This window comes from Terrapene carolina, unplaced genomic scaffold (genome assembly GCF_002925995.2).
Source record: "Terrapene carolina triunguis isolate 2854851 unplaced genomic scaffold, T_m_triunguis-2.0 Scaffold84, whole genome shotgun sequence".
Classification (NCBI taxonomy): Eukaryota; Metazoa; Chordata; order Testudines; family Emydidae; genus Terrapene; species Terrapene triunguis.
Window position 1 is genome coordinate 17,466,073 of NW_020664435.1, and position 23,131 is coordinate 17,489,203.

The window sequence follows — 23,131 nt, forward strand, 5'->3', positions numbered from 1 at the left end:
CGATCGCGGCTCCCACTGGCCGCGGTTCGCTGCTCTAGGCCAATGGGAGCTGCTGGAAGCGGCGGCCAGCAGCTCCCATTGGCCTGGAGCAGCGAACCGCGGCCAGTGGGAGCTGCGATCGAACCTGCGGACGCGGCAGGTAAACAAACCGGCCCAGCCCGTCAGGGGCTTTCCCTAAACAAGTGGCGTCCAAAGTTTGGGAAACACTGTTTTGAGGGAACAAAACGGGTGTTGACTGTTTAACACTCTGCAGACAAATGTCTTCAACTGAGGGTTATATGAGAGAGAGAACAAATTCTTCAAAATGTTTCTCTATCCCAAATCACCTCAGTCTTTCCAAGATTCGCTTAATCTAGCTGCTCCTCATTCGGGGGCTGATCTCAGCCAAGCCTTTTGATAGCTGGAGAATGGTGCTATTTGCTTCTGAATTACAAGTGGGTAAGATCTGCATTTTGCAGACATTTTAGACCAGGCTGTTTCACAATCCCTCCTCAAGGCTTCATCTAGATGGAATGGGATGTGGGGAGATGATGGATCCCTGTGGGACTGCTACAGATAAGGGTTTTGGTTGTGTAGAGGCAAGTGCATCATCTGTTACACTGAGCAGTGATTTAAGTCCTGGACAACTGCTTGCATGCCTTAGAAGTTGAGAGAAAGTAATTTCCTTCCTAAAGGAGCTAGTGCACTTGCCACATTTTGTTAAGAAGTGCATAGATCAGAGTTTTAGTTCATTGTTCAGTTTTCCTGCCATGCTTCTGGGCCTTTTTCTGGTGTGAATGGGCCCAATTCAGATAGGGAAATTGTGTGGCCAGACCTGTGTCTGTATGGTACTTGGTATCCTGAAATATTGTCTTAAATGTAAGTGACTTTAGCTGAAAAATAAACTGATAGCATTTCACATTGAGAAGAACTAGATACTGGAGTTGAGTAGAGGCACACTGGGCTTATACAAGTGATTCAAGGTCCTGAATAGTGTCTGATTTAGCAACTGCTAGTGTGGAAGGCTGATAAGAATTCTTTGCTGCTCCCATAGTCAAACTGTATCTATTCATGGTTACTCCTTTCTGGCTTTGTCTATCTGTTCTAGATCTCTGGGGCAAGAAGAAGGGAATGAATGCTTCAGTGGAGTATTTCAGTGGCTCTGGTAATTTTTTTTTCTCAGACAGGAAGCGTCAATCTAGAAGTGGACAATTGGATAACCATATCTACCAGCACTCATGGAAACCGCTCACTAAAACAGTCTTGGCACCCAAAGGCTCTCGTATATCCTAGCCAGACATTGCACCACAATCGGTATTCTGGTTTTAGCATAAGCCGTTTGGTCTTGTAATGCTCTACAGGCAGAGAGAGCACAGCAAAGTACTAGGCATTCCCCCAAATAGTCTGTTCTTCTCTTTGTATGTTTTTTTTTATCTCTTTCCCAGACAGGCCTAAGTAGGGTACTTGGAAAGGACAATTCTGGTGATGCTTGTCTGGTAGGAGGTGCTTTACTTATTCTGGCCACAGAGGCTGGCTCCCGCCCCCACCCCATCTCTGGGCCAGTTTGACTATGGAAGCCGTAATCATCTGCCTCTTTCTGGAGATGATTATGGGTCCATTGGAAGCTTGTGGAGACCAGACTCCTAGTCAATTACTCTTGCCTCCTGGCTAGGGAACGAGGGAATGCCAACAGTTGAAGGATCCATGGTGACATGGAGAATGATGGGATGTGTAGCTATATTCTGGCCAAAGGATGGTGTACCTGCTCCAATCTAACCATCTTAAAATTCAATTCTCCTTAAACTTTCTCTCTGCTCCTATCTTTGGAGATATAAATTCTGATGTTGAAGGGTTCAATTATCTAGAAAATGTTCTATGCTTTAAACAACAACAATGTTCCATGCTTTAAACAGCCTTGTGTGTCCTGAATTCCATGTTACTGACTGAATCCGTAGATATAAAGCTAAAAGATGGGGTAAATTGTTCATAACTGAAAATATTTTTTCTAAGTATACCATCTGTGCAGAATTTTAACTCCTGGATGTTAGCACCTTAACATGAGACTGAAATCCCCTAGCTCCTAGATGTGTTTGACCCTTGAGGAGAGCGGTAGTTGGGGTAGACTGTAAGTCAGGCCTACTTCTGACTGGCAGTCCCAGATTACTGCTTGCTGAGTATACATGTTGTATCCTGAATGTCCCGGGTCCTTCATGATCATATTGGCTGTGCTATATTCTTTATTGCTCTCTCTTTCCTGTGGATTTCAACAGCACAGTTGGGTATCATTTGTTGATTCTGCCCTCACTCTTCCAGTCAGGTTTGAGTCAAAGTTTCCCATTTCTGAAGCCTTTGCTTTGAAGCACTGTGGACCAGTGCTCTTTTGTGGCATTGTTAGCACATCTTTTTTGCTCATTCTGTTAATCATGCACTAAGATGCAGGGATAAAATGCCTGTTACTCTGAAGGTCTCATCTTGCAGGAAAGTAATTCCCTTTCTTTGAACCCTTGCATCCATGAATATAGTTTCTCTAGGGTCCTTCCCTCTCACCCATGTGTAGATATGTACTAATAAACTTTGGGTTTCTTGTGCAAATATTCTGAGATATAATTTATCAGATAGTGTTAGATCATGTTAGGCTGGAGTTGGATTTAAAACTTAATTAAAAGTGTGTGTTTTTTTGTTTGTTTTTTAAATATGCAGTTAACCCCCTCCTCCATAGCATAATAATGGCTTTCTTACCAGGTTTAGACACCTTCAGCCTTTACTCCTCAATAGTAGGAAAGAATAGGTATAGTATAGCTTTTAAAAATAATGGATAATACTGTTAAACCAAAGAATTATATATCTATTTCAAGACAAATATTTTGCAACAGATTCTATAGAAATGTATATTTCTTTTGTACACTATTAAAAATGTCCAGTATGTATCAATTAACAAATACCAACAAATATCTTTATTTTAAGTGAATTCAAAAATAGCCAACACTTAGTTTTGGGGAAAATATCAAGGCTACGTTAAGCTTTTAGCTGACTATTTGCATTCTAGAGCCGATAATGATATTTAACTAATTCAGAGTTTTCCCCTAGAATATAAAATTTCTTGCATGCTAACTGTGAGCTCTTCTGATTTTCACAATAAAAATTTTAATATTGTAACCCTTGATGTCTTTTGTGTTTTACAGGAAATAGTTGACAAACAGGGGCATAGTAAAGTGCTGAGTTTCACAATTCCATCCTTGTCCAAACCTTCAGTGTATCATGAAGTGAGTGAAATTACTTAAATACACGGTTGTTACCTGCGTAGCTTCCTTTTATGCTGAGGCCAGTTAAAGAAGGCAATGTGAACGGTTTGTTATACATGATGATGTAATGACACACTTGACTTTTCAAACCATACCTTTTGTGGCTATTGTCTTCTAGTGAGGACGTTTAAACTTGACTTGTTTTTAAAACAATTTTAAGTGCCAACTTTTTCATAGCTTTGTTTCCTAACTTTTTTTCCTAATCTCAGGGCAGTTGCTATATTACATAACATAAGAAAGCAGCCAGATAGATTTATGTAAGTTCAAAATGTATGCACGGGTACAACTTTTCCATCTTTTTTCTGTTTTTTACTCCACTTTGTAATGAGACTTTAACAGGACAAATGTTTGGAATCCTTTATTCAAATACCTGTTCACTTTAGCCTTCCAGCATTGGTTCCATGGCTCTTACAGAGGGAGCTTTATCCCAGCATGGTTTGTCCAGAGTCGTGTACAGTGGACCTCATCCTCAAAGAGAGATGTTAACAGCACAAAACAGGTAAAACTGTAGTAAGATCTTGCATGAAAATCCATAAAAATGGTTAAAGTAGCTTCATTATGTTTGGTTTTGTTATCCTGCCTCTTTTTCATCTAATATTGTCTAAGTTTACAGTTGTACATAGGTATCTTGGTAATTTAGAATTTTAGGAATTAGTTGCTAGACATATGTGTTTAAAAATACTTTCATGAGGCATATTTTTAAAATTACATCTTAATCTACATTTGCAAATAACTACTTGTATTGCATTTCACTACAAGAGGAGAACGTTGACTTGCAGTTTTAAACCATTTAACTGCTTCTGTCTACAGCTTTAATGATATATGTTACTAAGTCACTATGTGACAAAATCAAAAAGAGTAAGGCACAAAATGAGTTACACCTAACAAGGGACATAAAAAGGCAATAAGAAGCAATTCTTTAAATGCATTAGGAGAAAGATGAAGTAAAGTTTAGGTCCTCTACTTAGTGGGAAGGAGAGCTAATAACTGATGACATCAAGAAGACTGAGGTATTTATTTTGCTTCAGTCTTCACTAAAAAGGTTACTGGTGATCAGATAGTCAAAAGTTAATATTAACAAGGAGGAAGGAACACAAACAAAATAGGGAAAGAACATGTTCAAGACTATTTAGGTGAATTAGAAGTATTCAAGTTGTCAGGGCCTGATGAAATTCATCCTAGGGTACTTAAGAAACTAGTTGAAGCAATCTCGGAATTGTTAAGAATTACTTTGCGAACTCATGGAGGACAGGTGAGGTTCCAGAGGTCTAGAGAAGGGCAAACATAGTACCTATCTTTAAAAAGGGGAGCAAAAAGGATTTAGGGAATTATAGGCCAGTCACCCTGACTTTGATACCTGGAAAGATACTGGAACAAATTATGAAGAAATCAGTTAGTGACCACCTAGAGGAATAATAGGGTTATAAGGAATCAGCATGGATTTGTCATGAACAAGTCATGCCAAACCAATCTAATGTCCTTCTTTAACAGGGTTCCTGGCCTAATGGATGGAGGGAAGCAGTAAATGTGATATATTTTGATTTTTAGTACGTTTTTTGACAGTCCCACATGACATTCTCATAAGAAAACTAGAGCAATGTGGTCTAGATTAAATTACCATATGTAGGTGCATAAATGGTTGAAAGATTGTACTCAGAGTAGTTATCAGTGGTTTGCTGTCAAACTGGAAGGACGCATCTAGTGAGGTCCTTCAGGGTCAGTCCTGGGTCTGGTACTACCCAATATTTTTGTTAATAACTTGAGTATTGGAGGGGTGAGTAAATTTCTAAAACTTGTAGATGGCACCAAGCTAGAAGGGGTTGCAAATGCTTTGGAGAACAGGATTAGAATTTTTTTTTAAAAAAAAAAAAACCTTGACAAGTTGGAGAATTACAGTAGAACCTCAAAGATACGAACACCAGAGTTACGGACTGACGGTCAACTGGACGCCATGTGAAACTGGAAGTAACCAATCAGGCAGCAGCTGGGGGGAGTGGAGGGGGAAGCAAATACTGTACTGTACCTGTATTGCATCTTAAAGATAGGCACATCTGGGCTGCCTGTCCCCATCCCACACCCACACGTGGGACAGCCACTTACTGCAAGACACTGGCTGCCAGCCAAATGCAGCTGGAGCCAGCAAAGCAGGAGCAGCGCTGGTGTCTGTGCTATTTTCACCCATTACCCTTCTCCTGGCTGGGAGGGGGATGTGCTGTTTTTACCTCTCTCCCCTGGTTGGGAGGGGGACGCACTGTTTTCATCCCCCCCCCCCCCCAGGAGGGGGACAAGCTTGCAAACTCATGTCGGCACTGAGTAGGGAGCGCAGCTGCTGCTGAAGCCTGGCCTGGAGTATCAGCTGTGGATCTGGAGCCCGAACTGCACTTTGTTCAGAGTTACAAACATTTCAGAGTTACGGATAAGTTCCATTACCAAGGTGTCTGTAACTCTGAGGTTCTACTGTAGCATGAATTCAACAAGATGAAATTCAGTTAATAGAAGTGCAAAGTACTTCACTTAAAGAAAAATCAAATGCACATCTACAAAATGGGGAATAACTGGTAGCTGATAGTACTGCTGAGAAGGATTTGGGGGTTAGAATAGGTCCCAAATTCAATGAATCAGTCATATGTTGTAGTTGTGAAAAAGGCTAATATCATTCTGGGGTGTATTAACAGGAGTGTTGTATGTAAGAAACAGGAGGTAATTGTCCCACTCTACGTGGCACTGGTGAGGCCTCAGCTGGAATATAGTGTCCAATTCTGGGTGCCACCCTTTGGGAAAAATATGGGAAAACTGGAGAGAGTCCGGAGAAGAGCAACAAAAATTCTAAAACGTTTAGAAAACCTGATCTATGAGGAAAGGTTTATTTAAAAAAAAAACCAAACAAAAAAACCAAAACTGGTCATGTTTAGTCTTGAGAATAGAAGACGGGGGCGGGACCTGGTAAGTCTTTAAATATATTTAGGGCTGGTATAAAGAGGACAGTGATCAGTTGTTCTCCATGTCCACTGAAGATAGGATAAGTAGTAATGGAAACTGCAGCAAGGAAGATTTAAATTAGATATTAGGAAAAACTGTCAAACTAGAAGGATAGTGAGGATCTGGAATAGGCTTCCAAGGGAGCTTGTGGAATCCCCATCACTGGTTGCGCTATGTTTACTTGATTCTGCCTTAGCACATGGGGCTATACTAGATGACTTCTTGATGTCCCTCTAAACCTACGTTTCTGTGATTCTACGATGCTATGAATTCGTGTTACTTATAGTAGAATCTCTTGTATGGTTCCTGTGCATGGCATATTTTAACTTACTCTCTATATTCACTTTTAAAAAGGGAAAAGTACTAAAATATGTTGATACTTTAAACTTACATTTTTGATCATTTTGAATATTTTTTTCTTTAGGTTTGAAGTGCTCACATTCCTCCTGCTGTGTTATAATGCTGCCTTAAGCTACATGCCTGCAGTTTCTCTTCAATCATTGTGTCAAATTTGCTCAAGGTAAACGTTCTTTAGACTGAATATATTAAATGGACACAGGAAATGTGAAGTCCAGACAGTTTTAAACAAGAAGTTAAAACTGTCATGTAGTATACCTGAAAATACAACAGTTATGTAGAACACCTGTAGTCCCTGAAACATCCTGTTAATTGTTTTGGTTTACAGTCACATTGTTTATACTTTAAAATGGCTTTTCTTTCCCTTCTTACTGTATGAGACTCATCAATAGGGGAAACAATGAAACAATCTACATTTTTTTTTCTAATCTTAGTTATAGTAGTAACTTTTTGTTGAAACACTGGGTAAAAATTGTCAGAAGTGATTTATTTTTTGATATTCCTTTAATACTAGTATCCCATTGCAAGGTTTGTTAAACTGAGTTTTGATGCTTTACAGTTTTGTTGCTATACAGCTGGGAACTTGACTGACTTAATATTTTACTAAGATTTTGGAAGTCTAAAAAACTTAATTGTCATGATATTGAAAGTGGCAATACACGTGACAAATTCAAAGAACTAATACACACTTTTTATTTCTTGTTTCTCGTTTTATGAATGTTTATAGTATATCTTACTTTTAAGCTTAATGATAACCTGCTTCATAAATTTGTTGTTCTAATATTTACCTTAAATCAGTCATTCATCTGAAAACTCTTGAGACCTATTTGCTCAAGTGTAAGAAATGCCCTGCATTTTTTCCACAATAAATATACAACCCACCGAAGAAGATGCAATGAAGAACATGACTCTCGTAAAATCCAAACATCCTGTCACAAATCCTGCAAATTTGTCTTGTGGCTAACTTTGAAGCGAGGTGGTGTTAAGTATGGAGTGACTCTCTTGTGCAGATAAAAACAAGAACCAGAATCCTGAAATTCCATAAACAATAACACACAACAGTTTTCCACTAGTCACTAACTCAAAGATCTCAAGCACTGTCACACAAACTTCAAAAGGGCAGCTATTGCTGTCAGGTTTGGGTTTCTGTGTGTTGTTTTGTTTTGTTTTTATCCTGAGGGAATAAGATTAGGATGCTTTTTCTTTTTTGTAAGTACCGTAAAGAATCCTTTTATACTCGGAGAAGTGTACCTGACATCTTGCTAGATGGTAGTGGTATCTTGGAGACCTGAGGAGGAGGTTTCAGAAATGTGTGGCAGTTAAGAGTTGCATAGGAAAGTGAGGCATTGATTATCCTGCTTCATTAAGTTTTGATAGTTATCTTGAGGTTAACCAAATAGAGTGGCTGCAGATGCAAGGTGCAAACGTAAGTTCATTTCTGAATAAACACTATGAGTTTGGGTACTGAATGATGGTCCATTTTGATGCTTATAAAACTATAAACATGAACTGTGTAATAGCAGGACTTAAATTCCCTCAGTCCCTCATAGAGTCTCCCTTCCAAGTCCATAAGTCTTTCCAAAGATCTCCTGGCTGAAAGCAATTTAGGGAACCAGGGGAATGGAAGAGGTTTACACAAGAGGTCCAGGATATGTTTCAGTGCGTTTAAGCCTGTGGATGTGGATCTGGTGATGAGCTAGGTCTGAGGAGGATCTGTGGAAGAGGTAGTGGGATTCCCTCTAAAGAATTTTCCCTTTCCCCTCATTTTAAGTGAATCAGCAGGATATCTTAGGCATTTCCGTTTCATATGCTTCAGCTGAAGGATCTGCCCAAATAAAAGTAAAAGTCTGAGTTACACTGAACAGCCTTTCTAGAAAGGTTTAATTATTTTTATCAAACAGAGATTTGGAAATGTAACACTGTTGCTATTCATCATGACAAACCTTTAACAATATCAGTTTACAAAGGTCAAACTCAAGATTAGAGATAACATTGGCAGCACATCAATTATGTGAATTTACCTAATCTTTGATTTTATTATATATACAGAATTCTCTGTGTTTAGATACCTTTAGTAATAGTGGCAGCAGAAATGAATGCCTCTGTTTTCATTATCTTTATCCTACGTTGGGGCTGTGTAGCAGAGGAATGCTGCTCCCCTCTTTCCATTTTAGCTGATTTTTTTGGTAGAAAATAACTTGGCCTAGGGTACCTATTTAGAGCTCTGAGTGATATTGGCATCAGATGGGTGGCTAGATTGGGAAGCCTTTTCATGATTTTAGCAGTTACAATACATCACAGATTTCTATTTTCAATCTAATACACCTTTTTAAAAAAAAATAAGTGTAGCTGAAAATCAGAGCAAATGTCTGGTTATTTTTCCCAGAATAAGGGTCTTATGCTTACTCATGTATTACCAGTAATCATTCCATAAAATAGATGTATGCATACTAAGGAAGCTATGCCCAGTTAAAAAAATATAGGTAGTTGGTGTTGCAATAAAGCTAATAATCCCAATCATTATAGCCAAATACCTCTGCTTTTAATCATAGTTGGCTAGCTTTCTATATGCCTAGACTCAGACTGCTACTCTAGACTTACCAAGCAGCCATCTGCTATTGAGTGGTAAATAAGCATATTGTTCACTGAAGCTTATTTCATAATCTCTACTCCCTGTCTCAGATGCTGGTTCTAGTAGGAGTACATGAGTCTCAGCATGACTCCTTTTTTTTTTCGTCTTTTGCTCTGATGATCCAAAGATAAAATCTCTTTTAGGTTTCTTTCTTGTTGAATGCGTACTGAAATCAACATGCAAAGTGTCAGGCAGATTGCAAGTGATAACCATTGCAGTTATTGTACATTTATATTTGTCTCCAAAATATACCTTTTTTAGATCAAGAAAGATGGATGATGGCAATACAGACTTTCCCACAATAACTTGCTAATATACCTCAATCCTATAGGTCATGCTTCAGAAAAGGAGATTGTTTCCATCTTTGTCCTCTCCATGGATATCAGTCTTGTCTATGGTTCTGTCACCATCTATCCACTAAAAAATTAGTTATGGGTATGCTAGAGAATGCACACTGAGGCTACTGTGGTGCTCAGAGGCCCCTATGGGATTATGACCCCATTTTGTCTGCTGTATAAATAAAATTGGATGTGGTTCCTGCCCTAAAGAGTGTATGATCTAATTTCACAGCCCTGGATCCTAGTCACATGTGCCCTAAAACCATTTATTGGACAATATGGGTTTTAGTTGAATGCTTTTTAAGTCTTAAGTCCCTAGGCCTTGATCTAGGAAAAGCACTGAAGGAAAACAAACAAACATAAGTTTCCAGATCAGATAGAGTATGTCTTGTGACATCATCTTTATATATAAGGGATTTGCTGGCTCTCAACTCTCTCTTTAAGTGGAATATCAGTACACTTGATGGCAGAGAGAGTCCTGAGCAAAGATGAAATAGGTCTTGGGCCTCAGAGGGTTGGTGGCATCTCTTGAAATCCCAGCCTGTGGACTCATGATCTCATGTGCGAGTGTCTAGCCTCTCCAGGTATATCACATGGCTGACACCTGCAAGAGCTCCAGGCCAGTATTTGCCCCTGCAACCAGGGTTTAATGCAGCCAAATATTAAAGGTCCCTGCTACCTGAACTATAAAGGAAGGAACAGGCACCAATGTATTTTGATGGAAAAGAGGGATTGTGGGGGAGAAAAAAGTCCACCACCAAGATTGTACCTTCAGATAAGGAGACTGATTGAGTAAATCAATCAATCAATCAATCAGCCATATTTCTCTTGCTCCTACATAGTGCCCATAATGCATACAGCCTGATGTAAAGGCATTGCCTTCCCCCCGCCCGCCCACATTGCCTTCAAGTGTGACCTCTGCAACAGCGAGAAGCACCAGCACCACTCCAGCCATTATGCATGTCCCTGCAGAAAAGCACCATCAGGGAACCTAAAATACCACTCTAGCGCTATCATGTATAGTCACTGGGCCACTATATCCTCCTCAGAAGTAAGAACTGATCATAAGGACACATGTGCTAGCCCAATCCCTGCACCAACATACAGAAGACATGGAGTTGAGCAGTTAGTGGGTCATGGTGGAAAATTAGTACTTGCCAGTGTCCTCATGTGTTCTTTTGACAGAGATGCAAGATTATGGGACGATCACAAAGAAATGAAGCTATCATGCCTCAGAAGCTTTGGCAACACTGAAAGTCCCTAGCACAGAAAAACTGATACTTTTTTTCCCCCTCTGAAATGAATGTTAGTCTTTGGGGCTTTTTCTGCAGGCTTCATTTGGGAGCCAGAGATTAGTTTGGTTTCTGCAGCAACAGAAACAAGTAGTTCGAGCAAGATCTTAGCCAAATCTGTCTTGTTCGTCTGCCTCTTCTGTGATGCCATGTAAAATATTACCAGTATGTCTTAATGTTCTATAGCCTCATAAGCCTCTGCTAGAAGGAGAGCGTGTGAATTAAGCATGGAGATGCTATAATGATGAGTATGGTATCAGTGAAGGGGAGGGAGAAGGTAGGTGTGTCCACTGTTCCTCCCTACCAACTAAATCAAAATTCCACAGAACTGTCCTTCAAAACCAAGCTGTCAGCTCTCTCATTTCAAGAAAATATATGTGGCTTTTAAAAAGTTTGTCACTGATTAAAAAGATCCTCCTCATGAGTGAGACATTCAATATGTCTCAAGTTCCAATACGTAGGAACATCCAAAAATACTAGAGCTTGTTGACAAGGCTGAGATACCAAAATTGGAGCTCAAGAGAAGAAGCAGACTTGACTGGAATAAATCTTTGTTCAAAGGAAGGTTGACATGAAGATCCAGACCATTCACAGAATGCAGTCAGAAGCAGAACATTTAAAACTATTCCATGCATGAATCTCAACAGGAATAGACCACTGGGGGTTGTATGCTGTGGCAGTCAAGTATCTGATGGAGGATTTCATTTTTAACTAACTTTATTTGTTGCACTGTCCCAACCTTTTCAACAGTGAAACCATTGTGGGCTTAGATAAAGGGGCAGCAATAAACAACTTCTGTGAATTACTGACAGATGGGAGAGCAGGAAGCATCAAAAGTACAGTGGTTTGATTAAAGTAACCTGCTGGTGAGCCTGGGGAAATATGAAATCTTGTGGTAGACAAGGAGATGTATAAAAAATGAGACAAACTTTGACTGTGTATGGACCTCCAAAACAAACACAAAAGCAAGGAGGTAGTTCAGGAAGGTTTAAGAAATCTGGGGCAAACAGATGACTTGATATGGGTTTTTTCTAGGCAGTCTAGCAGACCATTGCCATATTTGCATGGAAGTTAATCCTCCTAGCTCCAGACTGATCTAAGGCCATTGGGCCCCACCATATCTAATAAAGCTGTCCATGATTAAACCATGGACTGAACAGACAGTGAGTCAGAGGATTTCCTCAGAGTCCCTCTTGCTTCAGGCTTTTCTCTGGGCATGAGGCAATCTGACTTCAAGAAAGAGGAAGCTGTCAGATTGTGGGTACTCTCCTGAAAACAACCTAACTCTCTAACCTACTCAAGGGTTTAGAGATCTTATTCTCTCTTTATGTAAGAGAGTGAAAATAGACCTCTCTCAATCTTGAGTTCCAGACATTCTGGAATTCCTGGCTTTGGGTTTCAGTGCTAGTTTAATTAAAGCAAATTCCACAGCTTTTGCAGTGCTCTGTGTTGCAGTTATTTTTTTAACCCATCAGCAGGATCTAGTTCTCTGGGAACTAATTTTTATATAAGTTGAACAAACAAGGGTTGACAGCTCAAGGCTACTTGAATCAGACTCTTAATTATAGGGGGAGCACCACCCCCAGGTGGTGCCTAACATATTGTATCATAAATGGTTGCATCATTTGTTTGAGAAGCTCGAATATCACTGTTTGCTGCAAACCTTTGAAATTGGGCAGGGATAAACCAAGACCAGGGAAGTGCTGCTGCTTTGTCCCATTTAATTTCTTAGGGTTTAGCTGAGACAAACTTTTGAAAATAATTTTCCCTCTTCTGTCATTTGTGGTTGTTCAGTTATTTTGGCATAATGCCAAAATTTTGTAACAGGTTCTCATCTAAGGCCAGAACCATGTCTCTCCTGCAACTGCAAAACACATTGCATGTGGAACTCCAGGAGCAGGAGGGGAGAGAAGCTGGGTCAGGCTTTCCTGACAAACCCCTATCCCAGGCCCAGCATATGATCTCCGTAGCCCATCTTCCCAAGTATTCACCATTCTTTGCAGGCTTTGGCTGGCATGCAGTAAGGAGACGGGCCATTGACTGGATGATGATAAAAATGTTGAACAGCTGCTTCATTCCCTGTGCGCGGAATGAAGCAGGGTCATATAATTAGACTGTTTTTAATCTATACACACGAGGGACCAAATTAAAGTTTCAGGGCAGCCTAAATTCTGTCATTTCCTAACTTTTGAGTGCTTGACTTTGCAACCTTAAAAGAACATGGAAAGCCAGAGTGAGTGACGCAGGAAAGTGCCTGATCCAGAATCGAGCAAGCATGGTTACCAAGGAAACTCAGTTTCTGGAAAAAAAAAGAGGAGGTGGAAAATGGATCCAGAAGAAATGACAAATGCCTCTGCTGTAGCGACTGAAAGCACTAGTGGAAAATCTAGCTAGCATACTCATATAACTTAGTCCACAAAACAACTCCATAATCCTTTTCTCCAGTCCCTGATTATCTTATAGCCTACAACTTCTTCCATTTCATAAACTATAGAGACTAGGAAAACACCCTTAAATATACAAGAAAAGTTCAGTTTTCCTAATTTCACATCTTTATCCTCATTGCCATCTGTCTAGATGTTCAGTATCAGAGGCAAGAATTTATTGGTTAAGAAAACTTTTAGGTTACCAGAAAAATACTCTAGGTTATGCCCTGCAAAGATGAAAATAGAAAAGACTATAAAAGTGGGATTTTTTTTCTGGAACCCATAAACACTTTTAAACAATATTTGTATTACTGCCTCTTGGAAATTTTCTAGTCAGCATTTGTCTAAGAGTAGAATGTGTGAGAGTAAACTGCATAGCTAAACCTGGCACTGTTTTTTTTTTTTCTCATTGTGGCTGAGCACTTTAAGGAAAAAATGTTTGTTTTTTCTTTCTATTTGCTAAATCACCTGGGATCTAAAGGCTAAGTTGTATCCTTTGCTACTTATACATCATCACCAGTAAGGTTGACCCAATGTATGTGTATTACAGTGTACTAGATTAATTGTAATTGGATTATAGACCTTGGTTGGGTCAAGTTTACTAGTGATGAAGACATGCAGAAAAACATAGCCAGTTGGATACCCTTCAAATGAGAAGACTGTCTCTTATTTTGTGAAGCATGAAATAAAACTCATGAATGTTTGCTGAACTCAGAAATGCAGTTTAATTTATGGGTTCACATTCTGAGTGTTTCCCTTCATTGACTATCTGTTAAATCACATAAAATCCAAATATAAACGCTGTGGATCCAGATGCTGCTCAGATCACTTATAGATCAAAATGAATGCTCATAATCACTACTGTCAAGACAGACTTGGGGCATGAGACCACACACTTAAGGATAACTAAATGTAAAATTAGCTTCATTCCCCCAACAAAACCATCAAAAATCCTCTTCAGACATGTAGGAGGCCTATAAAAATTCATGCAGCATGCAATCACTCCTACCACATAATTAGAGCCCCGCAAATCTGCGGATATCCACAGACCATGTTTGTGGATCATGGATGGATGTGGATCCAAATTTTATATCTAGAGTCCTGCAAATCTGTGGATATCTACTTTATATCTGCGGATATCCACAGACCATGTTAGGGAGCCTGGTGATATAATTTTTTCTATGTTTATATAAAAATAATTCTAACATAGGAAGAAAATATTGATGTCTGAAGAATAGAGATTTGTAACGATGGGATGGCATTACAAAAATAAGATTGAAAATGTGGAGGTGTAGCAAAAAGATTCAAAGGATTGAGGGGAAACAGTCAATAGTTGTATGACAGTAGTGCCTGCAATCACATACAGAGAGAGAGACGTTTTTCATCTAAAGAATTTACAATTTCAAATAGGCATGACAAAGACTGGGTGGCAGAATGAGGCACAGAGAGATGAAGTAATATATCCAAGAATGCACAGCAAGTCAATGTCAGAACCAGGATTAAAACATAGGACCTCCTATCTATGAAGAACTATTGGTACCTGAAGACACTGTTCAATAGAAGATCTTTGGACTCAGTCTCAAATTCATTTCTTATGTTTATGGCAGAAAAGGTCAGATGTATGTACTAGTTACTGTAAACTGCAAACAGAAATCAGGGGAGTGTTACAAGGATAAAGTATCTGCTAAGAGAGTATTTCATTATAACAGTTCAAAATTAGTTTCTGATCTTTAATATCTTCCAGTTTCCACCTTGAGGAAGACATCATAACAAAACTTAATTAAAAGTCTATTAATGTATATTCAGTGATTTACTATGTGTGTCAAGTTTCATTTTTGATCTACAAAAGCCACATAAGTTACAATCTGTGATGGAATCTAATTGAAAACTTGCATCAAAGCAGAAAAGATTTTTACCATTTTTAGAGTAACTTTGTAAATTTAGAGCATGTAATATGCTGCAATACTGGCAAAGGTAATTTCATTTTATGAGGAGCAACATATGGTAAATTCACTAGTGTGTGTTTGAGAAGTATAGTATCATGAGTAATTTGATACTTTCGTATTTTGTTTGCCATATGCTTGTAGCATGAGTTACTTAAATTTCTTTTGTGTGTAATGAAGTATGAAGGACTCACGCTGTACCAGTAGAGGGCATTTTGAACACTTATTTTGCATCTATTTTTCAAAATGGATATATGAGTGATCTGGTTCAGAAAAATTGATTGCTGGATGGATTCACTTTGTGGTTTCCACTTCTGGCTGTGGCATATAGCAAACTCTTCTTAGTTTTGTAATATTTTAGATATGGAGTTATCTAAATTAACAGCTGTACTAATGCCAAATGCATGGTTTCTCTAGAATCTGTGTCTGTGGATATCCTCGACAACAAGTAAGAAAATACAAAGGAGTAAATAGCAGGATTCCAGTTTCTTCTGAATTCATGGTGCAAATGCTAACTGGGATTTACTATGCCTTGTAAGTTTACGAAATACATATGACAGCTTAACTTGTATACTCTATCGCAGATGTCCTTTCATACCTGTTAATTCATGACTGGCAGAATTATGTTTAGGAGTATATTCTCCTAATAGGATAATTCTGTATGCGGCAATGAAGCATGCAGTTTGGGGGGGAAAATTCCACTTGGCAAATTGAATTAATATCAGAATATTTTTAATAACCATTTGCAACTAGTGTATCTATTCATCCCATATGCATTCTTACTCACATACATGTTCATGCTTAGAAGTGACAAATGTGGGTCCAGTTTTGGAAAATTTATTTCAATCTTAATTTTTTCTTGCCACATCCACATTATTGCTTCTGTTGTCTTCAACACTCTTATCCACTAATGTTCACAGGTAAACTAACTGAATTTTGATGTTGTATTAACTGAAATAACTGATCCCATAGACTTGTTCACAACATTAGTAAATATTCAAAATGTGGAACAGCAGACAGCACACTAGCTATGCAACTTCTATTGAAATTCCATAACTAAAATGCAACAACTAGTTGAATGTTTACCTAAAATTAAACCACTCAGGAGTGTAAGTTATTGATTATAAACAAACTGCTTTTAAACTTGCATTTCTTTTTCTTTAATTAAAAAGTCAAAACTGTTTATAAGAGAATTGTTTCCCTGTACTTTTTGTTCTTATTAGTGACTCACCTGAACTGATTTCTAAATAAGGTTGTTAATGTTTTGAAGGTAATGTGACCAAGGAGAGAGAGACCGCTATTACTTGAGATAAAAATGAGGGTACAGTTTATAAAACTTGGTAATCATACTTAATTATAATTTTTCTAGTTATAATGGAGAATGGGATCTAGCTCGTAAAGCAATGGATGACATTTTATATAGAGCTCAGCTGGAGTTGTATCCAGAACCACTGCTGGTAGGTATTATGTTGGGATTTTTCTATACAAATCTAGATACAAAGTTACTAAACTGTAAATCATGCTGGTGATGCAGCATTATAATGAACCATAGGGCCACAGGGGATCATTGGTGTCCTACCTATGCTAAAGATGCTTGGAAGCATGCATTTTTAATACTCCTCCTCCCTCCCCCCCCCGCCCCAAAAGTAATTTTACTTTGTGCACTCAAACAATGGAAAAGTAGAATTTAAAGCCTTGGGGGAGGCTCAAAAGCACCATGAAGGATGTGGTAAGTAGTCATTGTTTTAAATGGGGACTACTGTCAAAGTAGCTCTTTAAAGCATTGTGCTGGTTGCTTGATTTAAGACTTCAAACCACCAGGAAATAAAGGCATAATTGCAAACAGATTTTAGTCTAATCTTTGATACTTACTTTGAACCTTATGATCATAGCTGATCTCAGATTGCATGTGGTATTATATTTTTCCCCAGAGTTGTCAAAATATTCTAATTACCAGGGCTTTGGAGCGGAGCCCGGAGCTGGAGCCCGGAGCTGGAGCGCGGACCAGTAGGTTTTTGCCCGGAGTCGAAGCAGAGCAATTCAAAAATTTGATTGCTCCAATTCCCTGCTAATTACTGTAAATAGTACTTCTGTTAGAGTTCAAACTTGATAAAACTTCACCCAGATTTTTCCTCCCTAGGTTGCTAATGCAATAAAGGCCTCACTGCCTCAAGGTGCCATGAAATCTAGTAAAGAAGGTACAAGATGCATTCAGGTTGAAATTACCCCCACTTCATCTAGAATATCAAGAAATGCTGTGACTAGTATGTCCATCAGGGGGCATAGGTGGAAGAGACATGGTAAGAAACACACTGTACACATTAAATGTTATGCTTTTTGTATTAGAGCTATTTTTTTAAAAAAGTTGAAATTCTAAGAGTAATGAACACATCTTCTATTTAATTTTAATCTTAACCAAAATGTCTCTGGTTAGTGAGTGAAAGCTGCTATATACTAGTCTCTTTAAAATCCAATATCATGGATCTTTCTCTGAAGAGTATGAACAGAGCAGCCTTAGCAGCTCACTTGGGTCTGTATTGTGAATTTGACTAGATATTGAGTATTGCCCAGTAGGATGTTTGAGCCACTGTGCTATTGAGTGAGCTTATCCTGAGTGAGCTATTATATACTGAGACTTAACTGCCAGTAACAGATTCCTTTTTCCTAACCGGGGAATAAAGATTTCCTTGCCGTAGCTCTGAGTGAACATTTGATCTGTTTCACTCCTCAGCTATTCAGTTCTTCAAATTTTTGGTTTTATTTTAAAATGTAGGACTGTACAAAATTCTTGAATCTGTAGCTAAAGAAGTTACACATACCATTTATTTAACTGGAAGTATTAGTATATCAAATATCTGTTACAGGGTGTCCCAGATTTGTGTCCAAAATGAAGCAATTATTAGTTGCAATAACCAAAGTAATTTAAGGAGGTAATGTTCTTCCCATAGAACCTTCATGCAAAATGCTCAAAGAAAGCTGGGCAGGGTGTAGAGTAGGAAAAGATGGTCATGTTACAATTGTATTAATTATCATTATGAAAGATTAGAAGCTTAAAAAAAAAAAACCTCATCAGAGGTCTTTAATCAGTCTGGGCTGGCAAAAAACAGCACGTTAAGGCTTCTGTTTTTGCATAGTCCATTATCTGCACTCCTCTTCTCCAGTCTGAGAAGGAAGAGCAAGTCCAGCACAGATCAGTGCTCTTGATCACTTGCTGTGCCTAAGGCCTTGTAACTACACGTCTACCTCGATATAACGTGACCCGATATAACATGAATTCGGATATAACGCGGTAAAGCAGTGCTCCGGGGGGGCGGAGCTGCGCACTCCGGTGGATCAAAGCAAGTTCAATATAACACGGTTTCACCTATAAAGCGGTAAGATTTTTTGGCTCCTGAGGACAGTGTTATATCGGGGTAGAGGTTTACCACCTTGGGTTGAGAGCCGGTGAAGATCGTTAATATTGGCTCTTATATAATATGGTCATTCTTTATCTTTAATTGATGTTTTGACTGTTTTGGGATGGGCTCAGTGTTGGCATTACTATGATAGGCATCATTATTATATAGGCAGTATAATTAGCAACAAAATTACTACAAGGCTGTTTAAAAAATGGTGAATGACCTAGTGATCTTGGAGAAGTGCTGATTTAAAAAAAAAATAGAATATCCAAATTTGTAGTGGTGTTTAGTTTTAAAGCAAGATTAAATCTACAAAACTCTCGCTTATTTACCTTGACATACAATAATGCCCATTGTGGTAATATTTACATCAATCTCTTCATGAAAAGTGTTTAAGTATCAATGAAAACAGGTTGAGTGCAATGGTCCTAAGAGATGGCTATTTATGGGTCAGAGCCAGTGGTGGAGGTGACAAGTGCTATAGTTATTACTAACTGAAATCATAGTGCAAGGGAGTATATCAGCCTACAGTGTGCAAAATGGCTACTGGCCCTTTCTAATTAGAGCGGAAGAAAGTAAGGCAGGATCTGCTGCTGCCTAAGACCTGTCAGAATCTCCTTGAAATCAGTAAGGGGCCAGCAACTCTCAAGCAAATCGTGGCTCAGAGTTTTAATCAAGAAACCATCTCTGAACATGGTTTAGCCAGTTGTCACATTGTCTTTAATCTTGCTCCTCTGTGTGGCTTTGATGTTGGTAATTCAAACTCATTGATACAGGGAAGCATAGAGTAAAGACAGTGGATCTGTTTCATTCTGAGAGAAATTGAAGGCAAATTTAACTCTCTCCTGTTGTCTTCTACTTTATCACTTTTAATAATACAGAATAAAAACATGGATTATAATGGGCCAATACTAACAAGTCTTATTTCATGCATTTTAAAGGTGCTGACTATCCAGCAAAGATAAAGGTCTTGCAGTCTTTACAAAAATCATGCTTTGATATTGCCTTCTTGCAGGGATCATGCTTCATGCAGATGGCGAAGTTCAAGAGACATTGGGTGGGACAAGTATTTGCTGCAACAGATAACAGTAAGGCAAGAGGTTTGATAGTGTTAGTAGAAAAACAGACTCCCGTAAAACATGGAAAAAGCTATTCACTTATGAAGAGAGATGGTGTGACAGTTAATAGAGAGAAGCATAATATTAATCTAATTCTAAGCAACTAGTGTGACCCAAGCAAGGAATGATGGGTAACCTTTGGGAGAAAAATAAGGGCTTTTTTACAAAAAAAAAAAAAAAAATAAGTTCTTGCCAAGATTCCATTTGATTCAGGGAGGGAACTACAAACTAAGACTTTGGATGGTGGCACCAAATGGTTTAACAGGGAAAAATTGCACTCCTGGAATAAACTTGTGTAGCCAAAACTTTTCAGCCAAAAATGATTGGGTGTCCCTAATATCCTGTCATTAGATATCTCTCATTCCAGTATGCCAAAAGTGAATCTGAAATATCTGCTCAATGACTGACAAGGCTTTTGGGGGGTTATAAATGGAAAAGGCTCTGTGCATTATACCAATTTCGGTCAGCCTCACTTCCAAAATGTTGTTTATAAAAATTCTAGCAAAAACCCTGACTATTGGACAGCATGAATTTCTTCCTGAATCATAAATCCAGGCGGAACAGGCTTTCTTAACAGGCCATTAAATGTAATATATAGAGTGGGAAAAAATCCTCAAACATAACAGCTGCTGCTTTTTCTGAGGGGTCGGGGTGTACTTTTCTGGGAGGAGGGTGGAGGAAAGACTTCCTTGAACCGTTCTCCAAATTTGATGTAGATAAACTCATTATACAGATCAAAATACTGTGAAGTAACTCTAGTGTTGCAGTGGGAACTGACTTATTAATTCCCGATGAATTTCTTCTGCAGAGCTGTATTAGGTTTGGGTTTTGGACATAAATCTTGAACCAACAGCTCCTGCAGTGATTAGGAGCTTATAGACCAGAGAATCCTGAAAAAGATATTGCTATCACACTTGGAATAGTGGGGTTCCAAGGGCTTCCTCACTTTTTCCTGGCCTGTGGGTAGAAGGTAAGAACAAGAACATCAGCCAGGGATTGGATGTGCCATATCTCCTACCTTGCTACCTCCTACCCTTTACTATCATGAAGTGTGTCTCTCTTGTGGTGCGGGGGATGGATAGCAGCTGCTTTGAAACCACCTATCCATCTGTCTACCTGCTCCCTCTCATTCTGCCAACTGCCCCTGGAATATTCAGCCATGGAAACAAGATGTGAAGAGGCAGCTACCTGCCCCACCCATGGGAGTAGCAGGCGGTGGTTGCTGTTTGTTTTATGAACTACCTGCAGATGTGATAAGTCAGCAGAGAGACTGAAGGTGGGGAGAGAAAATGGGAATGCCCTTTAGAGACGTGTGTTGTGGAGAGAAGATGGTCTGAACGAGGGTGAACATCTGAGTTGGTGGCAAGAAGGGGGAGGGCTTGTGAAGGCTACTCTACTGACTATATTGTTAAACTCATCATCTCTTGTTTATATTCGTCTGGGGGCTCTTACTAGAATATGCAGAGGATCCCTGCTCATGACACGAATACAAAGTTAGTCTTAGCTGAAACTTGATATCAGTTTTTTAAAAATTAAAGGAGTTTTGAGATTAGTTTATTGTTGTTTAGTAGAAACACTGACAAGCTAGATGTCTTGGTGCAGAAAATAGGGATTTAAATGGACTGCACAGTATAAAAGTATTTGGAATACAAATGACACACTGACAAGCTGCTATCTCAAGAAAATTCTTTCTTTGCTGTAGACCATTTATGGGTGGAGGTGTGTGGACTAAGTTAATCAAAATGTGCTGTTTAGCCCAAATCTTGTTCTTGCTGGTAGGTGCATCATATAATAGTTCTAAGAACTTCAGTGAATTACTTTTATATTTGTTTGAGGAAAATGGCTTTGACTTGCCAGTAAAATTTCCTCTATGCAGAAATCCAAGAGGATGGGGATTTCATGATGTTTACAGCTATTAGCTGCTGATGTCAAATGCATTACATAAGGAACACTTTACACTGAAAAGCACAGGCCCTGATTCTGTGAAAGTGGGGTGACTTCTGACATCTCAAACTTCCTAATACCAATAGTTAAGTACTGGGGATAGAACACCCTCTTATGAAAAAGTTCAGTTTTTGGAATAGTTGTAGGGAAAACTTACCAACATATGAGCTGAAAAGAGAATGCAGTTAAGATCTATTCTCTGGAGACATTTAGGAATAATTTGAACTCTTAGAACGGAAGTACAGTATTATGATGTCTTCTAGTACAGACTAATCTTCACAAACTTCTGGGAGCATCCAAGTACAGTAGTTTAGTTGGAGAATTGTGGACTTATGACGACAAAAAAAAAAACAGAAGGTTGATTTTTTTTTTTAATTTTTTTTTTAATGTAATGACTTACTGGAATTAGACTCAATTCCAAAACTAAGACAAGAGAAAAGCAGTGGGGAAAAATGTGTTAAACCACTTAATCCCAAAAACTGGGAAATCCATATGGCGATACACAAGGGCATCTGAAAAGCTGTGTAGTTTAAAATAATTATGCTACATAACTCGGCTGGCTCAGGATGAAATTTCAAAAAGGATCTTATATAATTGTAGAAAGCATTTGCAATTGGAGAGGCTGTTGACAGCATAAAGCCTATTCAGTAGTTAAACTCTGTGGACTGGCTGAGGGTTAGATGTGCTCCCTATGGATCTGGTGATACTGCTGTGTAAATTCTGATTTCATGATATAAAGGACTGGAAAGTACTTTGGTTAATTCTGACAACAGCTAGTTACTGCCTTTTATGAGGTTGATGTACTGATCTCACATGGAATGGTTAAATTTGAGCCACCAACCTGAGTATTGAAATTTGACTTACTTCCTAATACTGTGATGTGTATGCCCACCCATCGCCCCCTCCTTGTCATCATACACACACAAAATGGAAGATTGTAAAGCAAGAGCATGGGAGGAGGAGTTGAGTGAGACATCCTAGAGCAGGGTCTGTAGATTTAATAGAAAAATGCATTCAAGCACCATGTTGAGTAAGTTTACATGTGTAAATAATATACTGTTTATCACTAATGTTTCAGTAGAGTTTTTTGAATTATTAAAAAAAGTTTTTCCAATACTAGAAGATAGTAAGTATGTGTAAACGGCAGTTGTATGGAGTATAGATAGAAAGGATAAGGACTTATTTAATATTAGATTTTTATCATATATTAATGGTCTGGAATCTTACAATTTATAAGCTTTTAGTCTAATTTTAAAATTTGCTTTTCAGGAGTAATCAATCTCTTGATAAAATGCATTGTTGCCTACTGTGGAAAACTTGCATTGAAGTAAGCCTGTCTACACCAATTTCAGTATAAAATATAACTTACTGCTATGCTATAAATAAAATCTATCTTTTGAGAAAGATCTGCATATTGTTTAGC

At 38.5% G+C, this 23,131-nt stretch overlaps 1 protein-coding gene across 2 annotated transcripts in view; it reads left to right on the forward strand.

Annotated features, from left to right (window-relative positions):
* Window positions 1-23,131, forward strand: part of FAM126A (family with sequence similarity 126 member A) — a 46,803-nt gene that overhangs the window by 14,022 nt on the left and 9,650 nt on the right. For both annotated transcript variants that reach the window (XM_029910983.1, XM_029910984.1), the window contains exons 4-9: window positions 3,162-3,242; window positions 3,665-3,780; window positions 6,685-6,780; window positions 15,666-15,782; window positions 16,618-16,705; window positions 17,389-17,548. In XM_029910983.1, the coding sequence (XP_029766843.1) occupies window positions 3,162-3,242; window positions 3,665-3,780; window positions 6,685-6,780; window positions 15,666-15,782; window positions 16,618-16,705; window positions 17,389-17,548 (658 nt within the window). The remainder of the gene's footprint in view (window positions 1-3,161; window positions 3,243-3,664; window positions 3,781-6,684; window positions 6,781-15,665; window positions 15,783-16,617; window positions 16,706-17,388; window positions 17,549-23,131) is intronic.